Source organism: Tursiops truncatus, chromosome 8, assembly GCF_011762595.2.
Source record: "Tursiops truncatus isolate mTurTru1 chromosome 8, mTurTru1.mat.Y, whole genome shotgun sequence".
NCBI lineage: Eukaryota > Metazoa > Chordata > Mammalia > Artiodactyla > Delphinidae > Tursiops > Tursiops truncatus.
In genome coordinates this window covers 22,309,043-22,331,827 of record NC_047041.1, presented here as the reverse complement: position 1 = coordinate 22,331,827, position 22,785 = coordinate 22,309,043, and the positions used below count along the sequence as shown (strand labels likewise).

The 22,785-nt window shown below is 37.9% G+C and overlaps 1 protein-coding gene across 3 annotated transcripts in view; it reads left to right on the top strand.

Moving 5' to 3' along the window:
• ZC3H12C (zinc finger CCCH-type containing 12C) overlaps positions 1-21,726 on the top strand; it is a 70,232-nt gene extending 48,506 nt beyond the window's left edge. For all 3 annotated transcript variants that reach the window (XM_073808233.1, XM_019941928.3, XM_073808235.1), the window contains 4 exons: positions 4,450-4,589; positions 10,936-11,170; positions 13,684-13,790; positions 14,426-21,726. In XM_073808233.1, coding sequence (XP_073664334.1) covers positions 4,450-4,589; positions 10,936-11,170; positions 13,684-13,790; positions 14,426-15,822 — 1,879 coding nt within the window. In that variant the 3' untranslated portion in view covers positions 15,823-21,726. The remainder of the gene's footprint in view (positions 1-4,449; positions 4,590-10,935; positions 11,171-13,683; positions 13,791-14,425) is intronic.
• The last annotated feature ends 1,059 nt before the right edge of the window (positions 21,727-22,785 follow it).

Sequence of the window (22,785 nt, the reverse complement as noted above, 5' to 3'; positions counted from 1 at the left end):
CCATTCCAGGGATTTCCTAGCTGGCATTCATTTGTTTGGCCTGATCAGGAGAGGATTGGCTGGGGAAGTATTGGACATGCAGGGACCAACCCTACACATCCCCACTTGCCTGCTTCTTTCTGTCCCACCCATAGAGAAGACATTAGCCTGCCCCCATGTGAGATCTGAGGCTGGGCCAACTGCTGATTGCTTTAAATCTGATTTCAAGTTACTATGGGGTTTTACTCTACCTGGATGTGGAATTACTATGTTTGAGAGAAAACACGCCTTCACCTTTATAAAGTATTGCCAAATTGCTCTCCTAAATAGTCATACCATTTATACTCCCACCTGTAATGTATGAGTTCCTACTTTCACACATCCTTGGCAACATCTGGTGTTTGCAGACTTTTATTTTTTCCAGTACGATGGGTGTGAAGTGGTGTCTCACTTTAGCTTAATTTGCATTTCTTCACTGTTGAGCATCTTTTCATGTTTGTTGGTCATTTGGGTTTCCTCTCTTGAGGATTCACTGTTCATATCTATTGCCTTAAAAAAAAAAATGGTTACCCTTCTCAATGTATAGGAGTACTTTATGTATTACGAGTACTAGTCTTTATCAGTCCTATGTATTGAAAATACCTTCTTCCAGGCTATGGCATTTTTATGGAGTCTTTTTCATAAAGAAGTTTTATGTGCTCAAATGTATCATTCTTTTCCTTGATAGTATGTGATTGTGTCTTCTTTAAGAAGAATCTCCCTATCTTGACATGAATATCTCCTTTAATTTCTTCTAAAAAGTTTTACAGTATTTTCATTTTTAAATCTTTGAACTATATACAATTTATTTTTATGTATGGTATGAGGTAAAAATACAATTTTATTTTTTCCACATAAATAATCAATTGCCCTAGTACCATTTGTTAAATGATCCATCTTTTCTTTATCTGTAATGACACTTTTATGATTTATACACACCTGTGTGTATGTGTGAGAGAGAGAGATCTTAGGCTCACTTGTCTGTTATACTTTTTCTGCTTTTTTTAATTTTTGCCAGTAAAACACCAATTGGATTTCTGTAGTTTTATGCACAAGTATTGATAGCTAGTGGGGAAGTTCCTCCTCTTTTGTTCTTCAGAATTGCTTAACTATCCTTGGCCTTTTATTTTTCCATACTAATTTTAGGATCAGCTTCTCAAGTTCCATAAAAAAAACCCTTTCAGGATTTTTATTGGGATTTCAGTGCACTTATAGATTAATTTGAGAATTGCCATCTTCATACATTGAGTCTTACCATCCATGAAACTGGTATATTGTTCCTTTCATTTAGGTCTTCTCTTACTCCCTTTAAAACAGGTTTTCAATTTTCATTTTCTCTATAAAGCTCTTGGGATATCTTTTCTTCTTTAGATCTGTTTCGTTTTTGTAACTATTAAAAATGGCGTCATTTTTCAAATTAAAATTTTCTTTTTTTGCGGTATGCGGGCCTCTCACTGTTGTGGCCTCTTCCGTTGCGGAGCACAGGCTCCGGACGCGCAGGCTCAGCGGCACAGCCGCTCCGCGACATGTGGGATCTTCCCGGACCGGGGCACGAACCCGTGTCCCCTGCATTGGCAGGCGGACTCTCAACCACCGCGCCACCAGGGAAGCCCTAAAATTAAAATTTTAAATCGGTTTACTGGTGTATAGCAACATCTTTAATAAGGTATTGTCAAAGAACATTGTATGATAGATTCTTGATGTCTGTTGAAATCTGTTCTGTGGCCTAGTGCACAGCCAATGTGTTCTTGTTCCATGTGTTCGTGAAAAGGTTTTCTCTTTAATTTTGTACAGGGTTTTGTATATGTTCATTAGGTCACCTGTAATCGATTATTCACTTGTCTGTATTCTTACTAAATGTTTTCTGCTTCACCTGTCAATTAGTATTATTGTGGATTTGTTTATTTCTTCTTGTCATCCCGTGATCTTTTGCCTTACACTGAGTTCACAATTATTATAGCTTCCTTGTGAATTGTTCCCTTTTTACTATTATGTAATAACTTTTTACCCCTGGTAATGTTTCTGCCTTAAAATATATTTTTTTCTGATATTCATAGAATTTTCTGTTGGTTTATGGTATGAGTAAGGCAGCAGTTAAGGATGTGTTTAGCTGCAAATAACAGAAAATTTCACTACAGTTTTTTAAACAAATGTTGGGGAGGTATTTTTTCTCAAATAACAAAATCAGAGATTGATGTGGGTCCATCAACAGTTGATATGGTTCTATTTGCCATTCACAGTGTGGTGCCTCTCATCCTCTTGCTTGCGTTCTCCCTAGGAGGTTTTGTGGGAAGGGGGTGCGGGGCTGTGGGCAGAGGGGAAGAGCAGATAATGGGAACGACCTGTTGTCAGTGTCGCACATGGTATAATACCTGGGTTAGCATCTGTAGAATCTTAGTCCCATGTTTGTAAGTGGTTTGCTGTTTACACACAGTTTATGAAAGTTATTTAGTTAGAAAGATGGAATCTTCTCTTTCTACAGTAAAATGTGATGGTTGTCTTTACCAAGTGAAATCACCTGAAAGAAAATGCTTATGCAGTCCTCTCTTTAGAGCCAGAAGCAGTTAAATTCTTAAGTCTCAGTAAACCAAATGTCATAATGACTAGCAAAGCATAATACATTTAGATCTCAAAGCATTAATGCAAAATAAAAATATACTTGCGTCTTAGCAAGTTCAGTTTCGTATTTAGGAATAATTAGTATATATATTCTCATGAGAGAATGCCATCATTTTTTTATTTTTTATAAATTTATTTATTTTATTTATCTATTTTTGGCTGTGATGGGTCTTCGTTGCTGCCTGCGGGCTTTCTGTAGTCGCGGAGAGTGGGGGCTACTCTTCACTGTGGTGTGCAGGTCTCTCATTGCGGTGGCTTCTCTTGTGGAGCACGGGCTCTAGGGCTCTCAGGCTTCAGTAGTTGTGGCATGCAGGCTCAGTAGATGTGGCTCGCAGGCTCTAGAGCATAGGTTCAGTAGTTGTGGCGCATGGGCTTAGTTGCTCTGCAGCATGTGGGATCTTCCCGAACCAGGGCTCGAACCCATGTCGCCTGCATTGGCAGGCGGATTCTTAACCACTGCACCACCAGGGAAGCCCCAGCCATCATTTTTTATATTTCTTCAGAAGACTGCTTAAATTTCAGTATTTTCCATGAAACCTAGCATCACTCTGTGTCATTTGCTGGGGCATTGTTGAAGCCATCAGGTATCCCTTCTTTCCAAGAAAATGTGCCTCAAACTCCCCCTTCCCTTATCCCTTTCTCTGAGACTTTCAGTGCATCTGATTTCAACTCTAATGTTGCCCCAGACCATTAGGACAGGTCTATGGAACATAAACAGTTTCTGAGGTTTGCATTTATAGCCTTCAATACCTATAAAGCAAGTTGGTCTATTTCTGTTTTGTCCTTCAAACATGAGTAGTCATATTTAGATAGTTTTAGTGCTTCCCAGGGGACCACTAGAACAGTATATTAATATACCTAATGTTTGATTTGTGCTAAAAGGTAACAGAGCATTTACTTACCTTATTCCATTCAGTGCACCTTAGCCCAAGAACAAAGAATATCTATCTCCATTATAGATAAGAATGGAGCCTTCAGTGCTCAAACTGTAAAAAAGTGTACTTATTGCATTCAAAGCAGAAGACTGTTTCTTTTAAAACATTAGAATAGTGTTACTTTGAATTATTAGGTTAAAGTACACAAGCAGAGCCTGGTGCTAGATAAATATTTATTGAATGACTACACTTTTAGTTGGGCATTTTCTTTTAGGCACTAAAACTGCTAATCCAATTTTGAATGCCCTTTTGTCATCATTAATCCTTGTGCAACACAATATTGTTAAACAGAAACCAGGTGTCTTTTCACTGAAGGACGGAAAATGTTTCTTGTATGAGATTAAGCATTGAGTTTTTCACTTGAGTGCATGTGTGTATGTTGTTTTACATTGGTCACCTGATAAATTTTGTGCATTGCTTAATCACTGGATTGAAATATACACATAGGAACTCTTGAAAAGGAAGAGTTTTTAGAAACTCTTAAGTATTCCATTCCACTGTTTTTACAGATTTTTTTTCTATGTGACTTCTTTTTTACATTTGACTGAAATTACTCTCATTGTGGCTGAGGCCCGTTTTTCCCTCTCCTATCAAAACGAGCTTGTATCTTTCTAACTAGTTAACCTTTACAACCTCACATTTGAAAACTCAGTTTTCTTTATTCTTCACACAGTAATCATCCCAGTTTTCTTTTTGTTCTTCACAGATTTTTCACTCCTCGGTTATCTTAATGTTTCTCTGAGCCCTAAAACTCTATCTTAAATTTGAATTTCTTATTAATATTTTAATTATGTTATCACATCTGTTTACAAATTTGAATTAATGGAGTCAAATTTAGGTTTTGTTGTGTTTTAAGTGTTCTAAAATAATCTTTTAGCCATGGAAACAAAGAAGTCTTTTCCTGCCGAGGAATAAAATTAGCAGTGGATTGGTTTTTGGAAAGAGGCCACAAGGATGTTACCGTCTTTGTTCCTGCTTGGAGGAAAGAGCAGTCCCGACCTGACGCGCTCATCACAGGTGAGCCCGCAAGCTTCCGTGTGTACCTGAGCCAGTGTCTTGCTGAATAATCTGTGTGTCTGCTTCTGTTTACTAAGTTTGTGTGACTGCCACATTCACTTGGGTGGGACATTAAAGTTATTTTCGAGTTTAAAAACTATTGGGTTATGTTAACTAAACAGTAATTCTTGCTACATAAGCCAGTTCTTTTTTTTTAATTTGGAAACTTTTTACTTCAAATTTTGTAAAAATTCTGACTTTTAGAGACATGCTAGGAGTCAAGAGGCCTAGATTCAAATTCCAACTGTGCTAGGTACTGTCCATGGCACTTTGAGCAGCACATTGACCCTCTTTGGACCCCAGTTTTCTCATCTGCTGTATGAAATTAGGTGGTAATCAAATTCTAGTGACTGCAGATCAATAAAGACCTGTGAGATCCTGGGAGCATGCTGTCTGGTGTCAAGTAGAGGAAATGACTCGATCCCAATAAAGTATCAGTATTTTGCATTATCTTGTAATTTTTAAATGTATGAGTTTCAGGCAGAGGTGTCCCCTGTAACTGTTAATTATTGCTGCCCAACATTTTGCTCAAGTCAGTGATTCTCAACTGGCACCCAACCCCTCCTGCCCCTCTCTTCCCCAACATTAACAAAACTGAGGAACCTGTGTGAAGAAAACAACAGCACTTGTCAAATCAATGCAATCCCTATCAAATTGCCAACGGCATTTTTCATAGAACTAAAAGAAAACATTTTACAATTTGTATGGAAACAAAAAAGACCCAGAATAACAAAAGCAATCTTGAGAAAAAAAAAACAGAGCTGGAGGAATCAGGCTCCCTGACTTCAGACTATACTACAAAGCTACAGTAATCAAGACAATATGGTACTGGAACAAGAACAGAAATATAGATCAGTGGAATAGGATAGAAAGCCCAGAGATAAACCCATGCACCTATGGTTACCTCATCTATGACAAAGGAAGAGAGAATATACAGTGGAGCAAAGACAGCCTCTTCAATAAGTGGTCCTGAGAAAACTGGACAGCTACATGTAAAAGAATGAAATTAGAACACTCCCTAACACCATACACAAAAATAAACTCAAAATGGATTAAAGACCTAAATGTAAGGCCAGACACTATAAACCTCTTAGAGGAAAACATAGGCAGTACACTCTTTGACATACATCGCAGCAAGATCTTTTTTGACCCACCTCCAACAGTAATGAGAGTAAAAACAAAAATAAACAAATGAGACCTAATTAAACTTAAATGCTTTTGCACAGCAAAGGAAACCATAAACAAGACAAAAAGACAACCCTCAGAATGGGAGAAAATATTTTCAAACAAAGCAACTGACAAAGCATTAATCTCCAAAATATACAAAGAGCTGATGCAGCTCAATATCAAAAAAGCAAACAACCCAATCAAAAAATGGGCAGAAGACCTAAATAGACATTTCTCCAAAGAAGACGTACAGATGGCCAGCAAACACATGAAAAGATGCTCAACATCACTAATTATTAGAGAAATGCAAATCAAAACTACAATGAGATATCACCTCACACCGGTCAGAATGGCCATCATCACAAAATCTACAAACAATAAATGCGGGAGAGGGTGTGGAGAAAAGGGAACCCTCTTGCAGTGTTGGTGGAAGTGTAAATTGATGCAGCCACTATGGAGAACAGTATGGAGGTTCCTTAGAAAACTAAAAACAGAGCTACCATATGACCCAGCGATCCCACTACTGGGCATATACCCTGAGAAGACCATAATTCAAAGAGAGACATGTACCACAGTGTTCATTGCAGCACTATTTACAATAGCCAGGACATAGAAACAACCTAAATGTTCATCAACAGAGGAATGGATAAAGATGTAGTACATATATACAATGGAATATTACTCAGCCACAAAAAGGAACGAATTTGGATCATTTGTAGAGGTGGGGATGGACCTAGAGACTGTTATACAGAGTGAAGTAAGCCAGAAAGAGAAAAGCAAATATATATTAACGCATATATGTGGAACAACCTAAATGTTCATCAACAGAGGAATGGATAAAGATGTAGTACATATATACAATGGAATATTACTCAGCCATAAAAAGGAACGCAATTGGATCATTTGTAGAGGCGGGGATGGACCTAGAGACTGTTATACAGAGTGAAGTAAGTCAGAAAGAGAAAAGCAAATATATATTAACGCATATATGTGGAATCTGAGACCAATGGTATAGACAATCTTATTTACAAAGCAGAAATAGAGACACAGACATAGAGAACAAACATATGGATACCAAGGGGGAAGTGGGGGGTGGAATGAATTAGGAGATTGGGATTGACATATATACACTATGATACTATGTATAAAATAGATAACTAATGAGAACCTCCTGTATAACAGGGAACTCTACTCAGTGCTCTGTGGTGACCTAAATGGGGAGGAAATCAAAAAAAGAGGGGATATATGTATATGTATAGCTGATTCACTTTGCTGTACAGTAGAAACTAACACAACCTTGTAAAGCAACTATACTCCAATAAAAATAAAAACAAATGGAGTGACCACCCACCATGTACCCCAAGGGAAGATTATTTTATTTTTATCTATAATTATTAAATTTTATTAAATTAGAATGAGAATCCATAGACAAGTTATGGTGGAACTCAGAGCCATGGAATCAGACCCTAGCCTATATAAACTGTAGCATGGGAGGGGTGGGCATAATTCAGTTGGCCGTACCAAGACATTGGATAACTCTTTGGAAAAAATATACATATTTAGATCCTTATCTTACACCATATAATGCAGATGGTTGAAGAATTAATTGTCAAAAATCTCCATTAGAGATTATAAATAGTCTTTGAGTGGCTGGGGAAGACCTTTCTAAAATTAAAATTTTAGAAGAAATTGTGAAAGGAAAGATAGATTTAATTGGATCAAACTTCTGTATTTTGGGACGTTCTCTTAACAGTGAGAAAATTTTTTTATTTGCTTAAGAAAAAGTACAACAAATAAACAAAGAATCCATGTCCTGAACATATAAAGAGCTCCTACACACTGATAAAACAGTATATAATTGGTAACGTAGTAGGAATAGACAGTTCACGGAAGAATGCAAGTGCCAGATAAGACGAAAAAGTGTTCAACCTCATTAGTAATTAAAGAAATGAAAAAAAAAATGAAAAAAAAAAGAAATGAATATTTTAAAAACTGTTATTTTTTACCCATCAAATTAGCAGGGATTTAAAAACTGATAATACTCAGTGCCCGGAGGGAGTTACTCCTATACTGATGTGGAAATGTAGATCATTACAACCTTTCAGGAAAAGTTTGATCTTAAAGTGTAAATACTTCGATCTACTAGTTCCCCTTCTAGGAATAATTCCGCAGAAAATAAACAGAGGTACAGGCAAAGATTTTAGACCACAAATACATCCAGTACAATATTAGTTAGAAAAAAAAATGGAAGAAAAACATACATTCATTAGAAGAATGGCTCAATAAATAAGTATATATCTATATGATAGAATATGTAGTATTAGAATATTTAGGCAGAATTTTTAATGATCTCAGGAAGTGCTATCTTACGTAAAAGGCAGCCTTTGTTATTGTGTGTGTGTGCACATATACATACATACATACATATATACACGTGTATAGAAGGAAAAAATACACAGAAAATGATTAGAAGGAAATATGCCAAAATATTAACAGTAATTGCCTCTGGGTCATGTCCTTATGATCTCTTATTTTCTCCCTACTTCTTACTTTTTCTTACTTTCCCAATTTTTTACAGGAAACTACAATACGTTAATAATCAGGGAAAAGATAAACTGAAAAAGAAAAAACAATGTTTAAACACGTAAATGAAAGCTTCTTGAGTGTGAAAGGAATATGAGATCAAGAAGGGAAAATGGTACTACTCAGTGTGAGATGTGGCTGAGTTTAATTTTTAAAATACCAGCACGCCAGGTCTCTGGAACTCATCAGTATGCAGTTTACTTTGTAAAATGTGTACCACTGTAATCAGAGGTTGTTAGGTGTTTTCTCCCCCAGGTAATAATTCTTTTGACTAAAACCCTCAACCAGATAATGCCTGGTAAATTGAATAGTCCAGTCTGTTTTCACCATACCAAAAAAGAAACTTGATAAGAAATATTTTAAAGTCCTCAGTATAGATTCAAACTAGCGCGTTAGCCAGGCTTCCATTGATTGAATAAATATTTAACAAGCAAGCACGAGGCTATGTATCAGGTACTGTGCTAGGAACTAGAGATTCAGTTAGCTTACCAGCTAGACTGACTTCATATTTATTTAGGTTAGGACTATTTATCCCAATTAATTAGCACTAATTTTCTTCCTAATTAGTGTCCTTTTAACCTCCTTAGCTGGTAAAGAAATGCAAATTAAGCAAGATGGTGATGACTATTAGGCCACCACCTCACTCCTCCAGTCGCTTCCAGGATCCAGGCATATCCTATACAAGTAAACACAAATAAAGGGCCACGGATTATGCATGAACATGGACAGTGAATAAACTGGAAGCCCTCAAAATACACATCTTTAAGTAGCTTACATATTCCTTTCACAGACATTTATTGAGGATCTACTGATGTGCTAATATGTCCTTGTGCTGAGTGCTGATGGGCACACAGATAAGTGAGCCACCTGCCCTCAAAGTGTTTGTTAGGGGGCACACAAAATAACTATAATATGGCAAATCCTGTGGCTGAGACTGGGCTTTTGATTTTGTATTGGTTTTCTGTGATTTTCAAAAGATTTTCAAAAGAGATCAATAATTACACGCATCTATTAGGCAAAATCAAGTTGAAGGACACAGTGTTTATTGAGAGCTTGCCCAGCACTCTACTAGGTGCTTTTACATGTGATAACTCATTGACTCCTCATGGCCTACAATCTGCATTTGAGGACATGACAGAGCAGGTTCAATAAGACCACGATTGCCAGATAGAGAAAGTGGCAGAACCTGAGATTTATCCACGAGTTGCTGACTTTGACATTCATATTTCTTCCACTTCTACTCTGCTGCTTTCCTAAACCAAAGTTCTGGTCTTAATGAACTCATTTGTCTGGAACGTCATGAAGTCTGTATGCCAAGCTGACCCATGTCACTCTTCCTTCCCCCTCCCCCCGCACCCTGCTCATACTTCTCTTGTGGCGATCACAGCCCCTGCTCTCCCAGTTTACAGGCTCGTCCGGCCCAATAACTTGAGGCCTCCTTGAGGAGAAAGTGTTCTTCATCTTGAGGGCCATTGACACTTAGACAGCACATACCATAGAGTAGGCATGTAGTGATCATCTGCTGAAAAGAGAGATTTTTTTTTTAATTAGTAACTCCAGTTAATAAGCATTGAGGAGAAGTGAGCCTTTGTTTTAAAAAATTCATGACATCTGTCAGCTTATACCCAGCACTCTGTGCCAGAATTTACAGGGGTGGGAAGTCAGGGAGTGGAAAAGCAAAGGTAGGAAGGAAGGCATGGTGAGGAGAGAATTTTATCATTAATCAAAATATGAGTTCTGGCACCTTTTTTTTTTTAAAAACCACTAACAAGTCAGTAGAATTAGAAAGTACTGAAAGAGTGTGCCCACCAAAGAGAAAATGGGCATTCCCCTACCTGTCCATATTTAATCAATGTCTGTTTTCCCCATATAATCACTTCTAATTTCTTATTCACTCAGTCCAGCCCCACAAGACTGCTGGCCTTTGTTAGCACCTGCATCACAGGAAAGGACACAGAATGCAGAATAGCCATGTCCAGAACAACAGTTCTGACCTCACTGCCTGCTTCCTTTTTGAACCTTCTGCATCTTAAGACTCTTCCCTTTGCTACCTCCACCTCTTCTACTTTTCAAACTCTCCCACCATCACATCCACTAGTTAGAAAACGAGCACTACAGAATAAACAAATTTGGGGGAAAGAATCTGTTGCTCACACCGGAACCCAACACACCTGCTTCATTAGGATGGCGTAGTGCTAGGGATGTGTGAGAAGTTGGTTCACAGTGTAGAGCTGCGGGCTCCAGCTATCAAGCAAAAGCTTTATGTAATGAAAATCAGAATTTGCTCAGTCATGTTCAGGTTTTATGCTTTTAAACTTTTCATGTTTTTCAGGTTCACTTTTTTGGCTATTTTTTAAACCTTTTTTATTGAAAATCCTGAAGAAAAACTATTACTGGGAGTTACAAATTTGCTACATCTACAAACTGTAAATCATAATCCCTAGTTAAGTGGTTACAGGTATCCAGTTCATGTTATAAACACTCACTTTGTATGAAGGTTGCGAGATGTGTTTTGTATGTACTTATTACTGAAATTCTACCCTGATTATTCCTGCAGATCAAGAAGTTCTACGCAAATTAGAGAAGGAGAAAATCCTGGTGTTCACACCGTCCCGGAGAGTGCAGGGGAGGCGAGTGGTGTGCTATGATGACAGGTTCATCGTGAAGCTGGCGTTTGAGTCGGATGGTATAATTGTATCCAATGATAACTACAGGGATTTGGCAAATGAGAAACCAGAATGGAAAAAGTTCATAGATGAGCGACTATTAATGTATTCATTTGTCAATGACAAGTAAGTAAAACCACTTACTTACAGTAACACTGCTTCCCTGAAAATATAACTATCCCTGGGCAGCTGCTACAGAAGCCCTCTCTCTTTGCCACTGACCAGACCTAAGACAGTTTCTTCCAACCACTGATGTCCCCACTAATCCTCAGTGAGAGTAAGAAAACGGCAGAGTCCTGCCTCGGGAGGCCCTGTGTGAGTCGCCGGCTGCCCTTCCCCATAAGTGACTAGCAGAGCAGGTCTTCTGCGGCTGAGTGACTGGGAGTAACTGACACAGGGAGACTGGCCATCTTCAGAGGATGCAGATGTAGAACATACTGACCGCTAGAACCCTGCCTTTTGAAATCGACTTAGAGCATTGAGAACTTACTTCAATATACGATTTTTGAAATATATGATTTTTAAAAATTTAAAGCAATATAAGACTAGTCACGATTAAGTTGATGAATGGACAGATGACATGAACAAGATTGTCTCCTGAGAAATAAGTACCCAAGGATCAGTTCACCCACACAGTTCAAACCCATGTTTTCCAAGGGTCAACTGTATTTACAAATATGTGGGAAAGGCTCACCTGTTGATCATCAAAAATGCAAACTAAATCTACGAAGAGTATATTTTTTCACCCATTTAATTCATAAAATTAAAAAACTTTTTTGCGTATGCCTTATGCCGATGCAGGGGACACGGGTTCTGCCCCGGTCCAGGAAGATCCCTGGACCTTCGCGGAGCGGCTGGGCCTGTGAGCCATGGCCACTGAGCCTGCGCGTCCAGAGCCTGTTCTCCGCAACGGGAGAGGTCACAAGAGTGAGAGGTCCGCGTACCACAAAAAAAAAAAAAAAAAAAAAAAAAATACCCTCTCAAACCAATAATCTCATTTCTTAGAGTATATAATGAGGAAAAAAGGAAGCCCAAATATGTTCATTTCTGTATATTTATAATTGCAAGACTTCAAAGGCAACTAAAGTTACTATAGAGAAAACAATTAAATTGCAATACATCTCCTAGTGGAATATTATTCAGCTATTCAGAATTATGATTATGAAAGCTGTTAAGAAACATGGAAAAATATTTATGTTAAAAAGACAAAGCATAAAATTACATCTGTGTTTGTAAAGTGATATGTACATACAGGAAAATGACTAAAATGCAACACGTAACTGGAAAATAATTGTGTTAAGATTGTAGGATTGAGTGATTTTGTCTTCTATTTTTAAACTTTTCGTGTTGCCATATTGTTTTTATAATAATCTTAAACATCATAGTTGCTAAGTGTTATTACTCAGGCATGTTGACACTCCCTTAATAGTTCAAACATTATTCACATTTTATGGGTAAACACTTGGTTTATTTCATGTTCAAACAGTGACATAACTAGTAGTCAAACTGCAATCATAACCTTGTTACAGTATTCATGCCATGAATTCTTGCTTCCATTGGACAATCAATCCAAAATAATAAGTTTATTTCCGTAAGATTTTTTTCTATCTCAGCTGAGAAGCACCTTATTATAGGGGGCAGAGAATGAATGTGGAATTAGACAAATTGAATCTTGACTAGGCCATGTGAACAGAGATAAAAATACTCAATTCATCTAAGCCTAGATTAGAAAAGTGTATTCATCTGTAACGTGGAACTAACACTTCAAGGGTAAATTGTGAGGATGAGATGTAGTGACGTGTGCAGGGTGTCCAACATGTACTAGATGTTTGGGTAGTTTCAGTCTTCCCGTTCCTCTCTCCCACCTCTCCCTTCTGTCCCTCAGCTGATCCTGCTGGCGCCCACCTGCCTCATATTGCTTCACAAGATTAATGTTCATAAAACTTCTCCTAAAATGTCATTGTAGTCATTTTCTAAAGTCCTTACAAAATTCCAAGACTAAGAAAAGGAAGAATTAATTAGAACATGGTAGGCTCAAAACTTACTTGAATTAAAACAAATACAGGTTCAGCTTGAAACATTTTAATTTTGTTTTCATTAAGAAAAGAAAACTTCCTGTACTGTTTTTTTATCCTATCAATGTTTTATTATCTTTTTAAATTTATTCATTTATTTTTGGCTGTGTTGGGTCTTCGTTGCTGCATGCAGGCTTTCTCTAGTTGTGGCGAGCTGGGGCTACTCTTCGTTGTGGTGCGCAGGCTTCTCACTGCGGCGGCTTCTCTTGTTACAGAGCATGGGCTTTAGGCGCGCAGGCTTCAGCAGTTGTGGCACACAGGCTCAGTAGTTTTGGCTCACAGGCTCTAGAGCACAGGCTCAGTAGTTGTGGCGCGTGGGCTTAGTTGCTCCGCGGCATGTGGGATCTTCCCGGACCAGGGCTCAAACCCGTGTGCCCTGCATTGGCAGGCGGATTCTTATCCACTGCGCCACAAGGGAAGTCCCTATCCTATAAATGTTGAATCAAAATACTTGGATTAAAATTTCAAAAAAATACCTTGGGGTGAATAATCTTTACACTCTGTCTTTAGAATTAAATTGTCAGCCTCCTACTTAGGTATAATTTTGTATTATATCCATGACAGGTTCATGCCCCCAGATGACCCTCTTGGCAGACATGGTCCAAGCCTGGATAATTTTCTGAGGAAGAAACCTATTGTTCCTGAACACAAAAAGCAGCCTTGTCCATATGGTAACTTTCTTTATGAGTATTTAATACATGCCTTTAGAACACAATATATTGTTAAACTTTTGCTGTTAAAAATAAATTTGGATGGCATATAGTATGTGGTTCTTTTGAATGTAATTAAATTTAAGAAAGTCTATGTGAAAAAATTATTATTTTTACCTAGCTGGGTTCAACACATATGCATTTCCCTGAATTAAAACATGGTTTTGGTTAACTCTACATGAAGTAAGTTTTCAGGTAGATAAAAATTTGGAGTTCTTTCATCTAGCTACACATCAGATTAGCTTGGTTTTTTCACATCACGGCAGTACATTATGTTCTGCAAAACAGAATGTCCTACTGATTGCAGAGTCATAGTGGAAGAGAAGAGGCAGGTAGGAATTAAGGACACAGGGTATTAACCAAAACTCTGGAGGTGATTGTTACTCATTCAGCCAACTTTCTTATTGCTCTTGATAGTGCCGACGGGGGAAGACTGAAAGGCGGCATTTCTCAGAAACAAGTAGCGGAGTAGCAGTGAGCACAGCTCTCATTTCTGCCCTTGTTTCTTCTTCACGTTAAAAGAGCAGTGCCACACTGGGTGTCCAGGGTCTGATGGAATGAATGGCCCTTTGCCTAACTGATTTTACTCTTCACAGGAAAGAAGTGTACCTATGGACACAAGTGCAAATATTATCATCCAGAAAGGGGCAGTCAGCCTCAGCGGTCAGTGGCTGATGAACTGCGTGCCATGTCTAGAAACACAGCAGCCAAAACTGCAAATGAAGGAGGACTGGTGAAAAGCAACAGTGTCCCCTGCAGCACTAAAGCCGACAGCACTTCCGATGTTAAGCGAGGTGCTCCAAAGAGGCAATCGGATCCAAGCATAAGGACTCAAGTCTACCAAGACCTAGAGGAAAAGCTTCCCACCAAAAACAAACTGGAAACCAGGTCTGTACCTTCCTTAGTTAGTATACCGGCTACTTCTACCGCAAAACCCCAAAGCACTACATCTTTAAGCAATGGCCTTCCATCTGGAGTTCATTTCCCACCTCAGGATCAAAGATCACAGGGACAATATCCTCCAATGTTGATGGCAACCAAAAATCATGGAACGCCAATGCCTTATGAACAGTATCCAAAATGTGACTCGCCTGTCGACATCGGATATTATTCCATGTTGAATGCATATTCAAATCTGAGTATCTCAGGCCCACGAAGTCCTGAAAGGCGTTTCTCCTTAGACACAGACTATAGGATAAGCTCTGTCGCCTCTGACTGCAGCAGTGAAGGGAGCATGAGCTGCGGGAGCAGTGACTCGTATGTGGGGTACAGTGACCGCTCCTATGTCAGTTCTCCTGACCCGCAGCTGGAGGAGAATCTGAAGTGTCAACACATGCACCCTCACAGCCGCCTTAATTCTCAGCCCTTCCTGCAGAATTTCCACGACCCCTTAACCAGAGTGCAGAGTTACAGTCACGAAGAACCAAAGTACCATCACAAACCTCCCCTCCCACACCTGGCCGTGCACCTGCAGCACGCCGCCGTGGGGGCCCGGTCCAGCTATCCTGGCGATTACCCGTCTCCTCCGAGTTCAGCGCACTCGAAGGCACCACACCTGGGGCGGTCCTTGGTGGCCACGAGAATAGACAGCATTTCTGACTCTCGGCTGTATGACAGTTCTCCTTCCAGACAAAGAAAGCCTTACACCCGCCAGGAAGGGCTGGGAAGCTGGGATAGGCAGAGCTACGGGATCGATGTGTACGGCTACCGGCAGACTTATTCTTTGCCTGACACCTCCACGCAGCCGTGTTACGAGCAGTTCACCTTCCAGAGCCTCCCTGAGCAGCCGGAGCCCACCTGGCGCATCCCGTACTGCGGAGTGCCGCAAGACCCCCCCAGGTACCAAGACAGCCGAGAAAAGATTTATATCAACTTGTGCAACATCTTCCCACCTGACCTTGTGAGAATTGTCATGAAAAGGAACCCTCACATGACAGACGCCCAGCAGCTGGCTGCAGCCATTTTAGTGGAGAAATCACAGCTGGGTTATTGAAAGATGATGCATCTTTGTGGTGTTTAGTAGTTTTTTGTTCAGCTCAAATGCTGAGGGAGGTTTGCTACAATAGCACATGTGATCTCCTTCTCAGCAAGGAGGTTATATAGTATCCATTTATGTGAAATACTGTATCATGGAATCTGTATGTATAGCCCCACATAGTGGAAGTATCACGGGATTGCTTTACATTCAAACTTTTTTTTAACATTTCCTTTTTAAAGCTATATCCTTGGCTGGAGATTTTTCCAGTTTGATTTATTAGATGTATCTGTGATCTTTGATATTAATCTTTGGTGCATCAGGGGTTTATATGCAGCACTTTTTATCCTTGTTTCATGTTTTATTAACTTGGTGTTTGTCTATCAATTGCAAGCAATTACAATACCTTTAGAATGTTGAACATTTGACTAGACCTAGCAAACTATTTTTTCAAGCCAAGCATAATTGGAATCTTTTACAGCTTTTTAAGTTATTTTTATTTGGGGAAAGTGGGCTTCTTTGTGCTATAATCATTATTTATAGAAACAAAGATATACTACAGCACTGACTTTATATTTTAAACAAAATGAAAGTTACCAGTTTATGTTGAAATGGGTAACAGTATATATTAGAATGATTTACAGTATGGCACTTTTCGTTGTTTTATTTTCGTTTGGATTTTCTGTGTTAAGTAATTTGTTAATTTAATATGGTTGATTTAAAGGAAAGCAGATGCAATCAATGGAAAAAATTGTTTCCATTTTTTTTTTTTATAAAAAAGGCAAAAGCCATCAACTGTTACAGTTTAGAGCTTTGTTATCCAGCTATGATGTGCTTCTGGACAGTAGAAATGGAATTGAATTCCTAGACTTCCATTAACCTGTATTTTTTAATGTGTTTGTCTTTTTGTTTTGGGGCACAATACTGGATAAAATAACCCTTTTGCAGTACTTGCCTGTTTTTAACGAATCTAATTATTCTCAATGCAACTTTTATATTTAATATACCCTTTAGCTTTCCTGCTATTTATCAAGGCTGGCCTGAGGTGGTTTTATGTGTTGAGGATATGCAACATTTATTGATACTGCACTATAGAAATGGTGATGCAGGAGTTGTAAATGGTAACTTAAAATTTTTGTAAAATACTGTATATTTTCCATTTTCCTGAAGGTAGTTTTTTGGGGGGGCCTGTTATATTATTAAGGCCAGATTCTTGCCACAAATAGTGTAGTTTTAGATACAGACTAAAGTCTGTTCTCGTATTAGTAAGGGATATTTCTGGTTTCAAAGTCATGGGTTTTGCTGAGCGTGGATTCGTTTCTGTCGCTGGTTAGAAGAGAGATGATGCAATCAGTGGCAGACAATTGTGTGACTGACACGACTTCACCGCTGCCTCCAGTTTTTGAGTTTTACTTAGTGTAACAGACGCATTCCGATCTGTTTCTGGAGTGTGCCTAGATGCCCTGGTTATCCTTATTATTCTACCTGCTACAGTTTGAAGTAAAGCCCTGAAAAACCAGAAAGTACCTTTTACTGTTGATACAAATTGTATCTTTTTAACTATAAGAACTATTTTGATTTGTAGATCTAGTTAAAACACAGATGTGTAACTATGATTAGACTTTTGGGCAACATTTTATCCCTTATTTAAATACAAATTTTTAAAGTAAAATTGAGGTCTAGAATAGGGTAGAAAATAAAAACAATTTAGGTAAATAAAAGTGTCTGTCTTAGTTTTATATATTAAAATATATTAAATGAATTTATTGGCATTTTCTTTCTCCTAAAACTTATCTAGCGTGAACTTAACTTAAAATAAAGGTAAAATGCTGCCTGAAAATAACGTCCAAGCACCTTTGACTAGGACAACATTTTCACTACTCGTGTGACACTGTGTGTCGCATGAAGTAGGATTTGGGTTACAGTAAATGCTTCTAAAAGGCATTGTGCATATTGACATATCCAATAATCTGAACCATGTTCAGCAAACCTAATTCAGGAAAGTGGGGTTCACAGTCGCTGCTGCCGCCTGCTAGGTGAGGTGCCCCTCGCTGCGCCCGCAGAGGATACGGGCACGGCCGCATGGACCCACCGAGGCGTCCTCTGAGCGACCTGCTCACTTGTGAAATCGTTCTCCTGATTTTGTCGGTCACTCTCTGTAACAAGTTTAATGTAGATGCTAACCCAGTGCCAAAAGTAGAGTTACAAACGTGGAGTACCTTTCATCTCAGTCTTATTCTAAGCTTGCTTTTTTTTTTAGTATGAAATCATTTTTAAATTGTACAAGTAGGTTTTGCTTCCATTTTCTTAATTTTTGCATTTGAATTATTTGAAGATTCTGCCAAATTTTATGAAATTTCTTTAAATGAGGTCTTCGGTGAAATGTGTAACACACCCTTTAATTTGACCTCCTCATGTCTGTAGCTAAGTAGCTCTCATTGCTTTCCGGATTTTAGACTATGAAAAAACAGTGGGGCTTGCCGCCACGTGGCCTGACGTGAATAGCTCTGAATAGTCACGCTGAAATCCTGCAGTGTAGGTGACTGTGAGTTAAGAAATAGTTTTCTTATGTCAACAGGAAATTTGTCCCACCCCACCCGCGCTTTTTTTTTGAAGCACCGATGTTGCTTTCAGAGCTTAAGAATGAGATATTTGGCTGACTTTAGATGCAGCAATTTCTTAATTATCTAAAGCAATAAGTAAAAGGATCCATCATTAATTAAATTCAGAGCTGATCCCAAAACTTCATTTTAGCCAAAACTTTCACCTTAATCGTATCTTCAGACTTGCTAACAAATAACCGGAGAGAGGAATGTTAGTAAGTAGTAGAAGTGGTCAACTGATAGAAGAGGAGGATTCAGATTGGAATATTCTGCCCCTGAATAATTGACAGTTGACTGTTTTACACAGTAACTAGCCGGTTTGTTGTCTCTGTGTCTTAGTACAGAGGGAGTAGTACCCAACTGGCCAAATTCTGGCCCTTAGTATTTCCTCCTTTCTTGCATGTGACATCTAAGTTTTCAATTTCCTTTTTGTGATCACTGTATCCTCATAGAGTTTGTCATTGACCTAAACATTTGAAAGAAATGCACACCAGTATAAAATATTTGATACTGGTAGAAACTTGAACTTTGTGTTTTTATGAAAATTCATTTATGAGAATATGTAATATAACTAAAAAGAGTGTTTTTATATATATATATACATACATGCATACATATTTGTTAAGAAGTATTAAAAATGGGAGAATGTTACGCTTTTGATGGCTAAGTTTTCCTTAATTAAACTGTTTCTTTGAGTTATGGACAACCAAGTCTGGAGTCTGGATGACCAATGATAAGATTTAGAACCACTTGAATGGAAAGCAACTCTTTACTGGCTTTATTCCTGGTATTTTTAAAGAATTATTTTGATAATTTTAATAGAATGTGTAATTTTAAAACACACAAAAAAAACTTAAAGTAGTATTGCTTATACAGATAATTATTTAACATGTCTTTTATGGACGTATCTATATGTATATAGACAGTAATATATTTATAAAACAAATATACTCTATGTTGTAGTCATTAGTTTGTAATAGGTGGGAAGATGGCCCTGGATATGTTTGTGTGTGTTTTGAAAACGCTTGAGCTGTTTTTCCCCTGACTTAATGGCATATACCCTAAGGGATATTTGGTTTTTATTATTCTTTTTGCTATTCAACTTCCTTATTCAAGATAAAATAAGATGTACAGTTTCCCGGCCATTCTGTTAGATGTGGCTCATCCATTTTATTATCCTCCAACTCCTGGAAAATTCCTGAGTGACCTGGAATCAAACAGGTTATGGCCAGAGAGATCAGTTATGTTCCAAATATGTTAAACATGGGAACTCAGCTGGGATGTTGAGCTTCTTTGGTATACACCAACAAATAAAATGAAGTATAAAATACATGAACTACACACGTGCATTTGAAGAAGAGAAAGCAGAGTGTTCATAAAAGTAGAGAAACATATGCGTTATTTTAGATTGCTCTGGGAAACCCCCTATGGCAAGGGTTGACAAGCTTTTTCTGTAAAGGATGGGATAGTAAATAATCCAGGGCTTTGAGAATCATATGGTCTCTATAAACCACTCACCTCTGCCCTTATGGTGTAAAAGCAGCCACAGAAAATATATAAGTGAATGAGTGTGGCTGTATGCCAATGAAACTTTATTTTACAGAAAGGGGCGGCAGGCCCGATTTGGCCTGTGGGCCATAGTTTGCTGATTCCTGCCCTAGAGGGAGAAAAACAGGCATGTTAAGCAGTAAATCCTGAAATATGTTAACGTAAGAAATAATAATTATATTTTAGTTGGCATTCAAAGAAAATCCGTTATTGATGGCCTTCGAAAGATTTGTGAGACAGTCACATATGAAAGCATCTTAATCCACTTATGTTTTTTGCCTGGTCACACCCATTATTTATTAGAGATATTTCTTGTGTTTAACCACCCAAAAAAAGCATTGTGTAAAAAGATGTTGTAATAATTATTGGAGTTTTTTCATGACCTTTCTATTTCTACTGATAAATGGGAATCCTTACCTGCCTTTTGTTTTTTTAAGGGCCTAATGGACCAAAAATTCTGTTGTGTTTTGAAAATTAGCATATAATTGGCCATAAAATATTGTAAAGACTGCATTTATCAGTTACATTTTTCTGCTAGTTTTTGATTTCTAAAAAATGACAGATCAAAAATGGTTTTAAAGTAGATCAATATATTGTAAGTTTACATACTGTAACTTTATTCTGTAAAATTAAAAATTGTGACTAGTGTAATTGTGAGTGCACTTGCTGTATTGTGACTCTCTTTATAGGAAACAAAGTGTATCCCTGCTTTCTCTGTCCAAACCTTTAGTATAGATTTTTTTAAGACACTTTAGGACTGTCCTTGGTGAATGATATTCTTAACATTATCCTGTGTGATTTTTAAATTCATTGGAGTACACACCACTGAGCATGTTCATTCACAGTGCTTCATAAATTGTGTTAACATCGTAATATCATTTCCACCGGAACAGTAAAGTTTTGAACATTGCCATCCACTTAAGTAATTATACTTTCTTTTAGGATTGGAATATAACTCTAGCTTTTAACAGGTGTTTACTGTTTTAAATGGTTAATTTTTTTTCTTTAATGCCTTCTGTTCACCTGCTTTCTGCTTCCGTTATAATAACACTTTCGTGTGTTGGAAGCAGCTTTTTCCCTAAGGTCTTTAGTCTTTAAAGGATTTAAAAACAATTTAAGGTTTTGACCACTTGACAATTGGGCAGTAAAAAAAAAAAAAAAAAAAAAAAGTCTGTGCATGTTTCAATTCAATTTTATAGAATGTGTAAAATTTTTTAAACCATGTACCCAATTTGCCAATTTTCTGTCCAGATATTTCAGGTGAATAACAAATTATTCATTAAAGCTTTTGACCCCTTTCTTGAAGGAGCTTGTGCCTCAAGGGAAAAAGACATTGAAGAGCAATGATTTGTTTTTATAAAGAATATGTTTTAGATTTCCTAAAGTTTTTGGAAATTATAAACGTCCCAGCTAATACACACATGCACACTTCCGCAGAGATGTGGACACGGCATTGCCAGTGAACCCAGTTACTGCTTTTATCTTTTCCTTCTAGGTTTTCTCCTCCCAAACCAGAGTTGTTTGCTGAGCGTACAAGTTCCAATTTGATCCTTCAAACTTTTCTTATAAGAAAATAAGACAAAGAATATGTTTAGAGCAACCGTCTGATAAACTGATGTGATTCTATTTATCCTATGCCTGTTCTGTGTGTTTGTGTAATGGGATTTTTACAACTCCAAAAAGCGGTATTTTAGACCTACTGGAAATCCGAATAAAAACAGCTATGTGATTCTGCCACTGAGAAAAAACATTAAAAAATTCACTTTTCTTATGGTGGTTTGTTTTTGTTTCATGAAAAACTGGACATGCAGCAGCACAGACACCACATAAGTAAAAGCGTCCTTCCCTAGTCCCACGGCTGGCCTCCCTGCGTTCAGTGGCTAGTGACACAGGCGTCCTCTGTAGGACAAGCACACATTCAGTATCAATGGTTATGTTAGAACCGTAATTAATTCATATGAAAATCGAAATTAAATGCCAAAGACAACTAGTCCTACCTTACGGTTCTAATCATTTCCATCAGTGAGTCTTTGTTTTATAGATCTTTCTAGTTTCTGCATCTCTCCTTGCATGAATCAAGTTTAGTATCTTACTAATGCTGCCCCCAATAGGTTCACTTCGTTTCTTTTGTGACCTCCTAGGAATTTTCCATTTCAGATATGGTCACAATTCTGAAATGATCTCACGATCTGCATGCTTTAACATACTCATGTCCTGTGTCAGTGTAGAAGAAACCATTTTATTTCAGATGACAGATCTCTTTCCCTCGATGCTTTTCAGACTTTTGCTTTTCTTACTATTTTTTTTCCTAAAGTTGCTATTTGCCATAGTCGGGTATTCTCTTTTTTCCCACTTAAACTGTTTAACTGGGGTCTTATGCATCTAGGTAACTTATTTCCACTTTGTCAGCAGATTTGATTATTGATGTTCAGCTGTGGTTGGCAGGGAACTCAGCAGATCCACAAGAAGTATTAGGTGGGAGAATCTGAGCTCAGAATATTGGAGAATATGAGATTAGGCTACAGTGCTGACTAGAGCTAATAGTTTATTTCTCCCCCACCTAGTAAGTACCTTTGTCTAAAGAGGAAGGATTCATACACATTGATGAATCAAGTAACGTTTGGGAAGAGGAGACTGTAAAAAGCAACTGCAATGGTGAATTTATTCAAAACAAAACAAAATGCCTCTAGTTGGGCCTCTCATTAGTTAAAGTATGTACTTTATAGCATTTATGCCCTCAGTCTTTGATGCTGTTTTTGAGTTAATGATGTTCATTTGGTGTTTTAAGGCTTTTATAAGGATTTTTTTTAGTCTTTCAACAGTTTAAAGA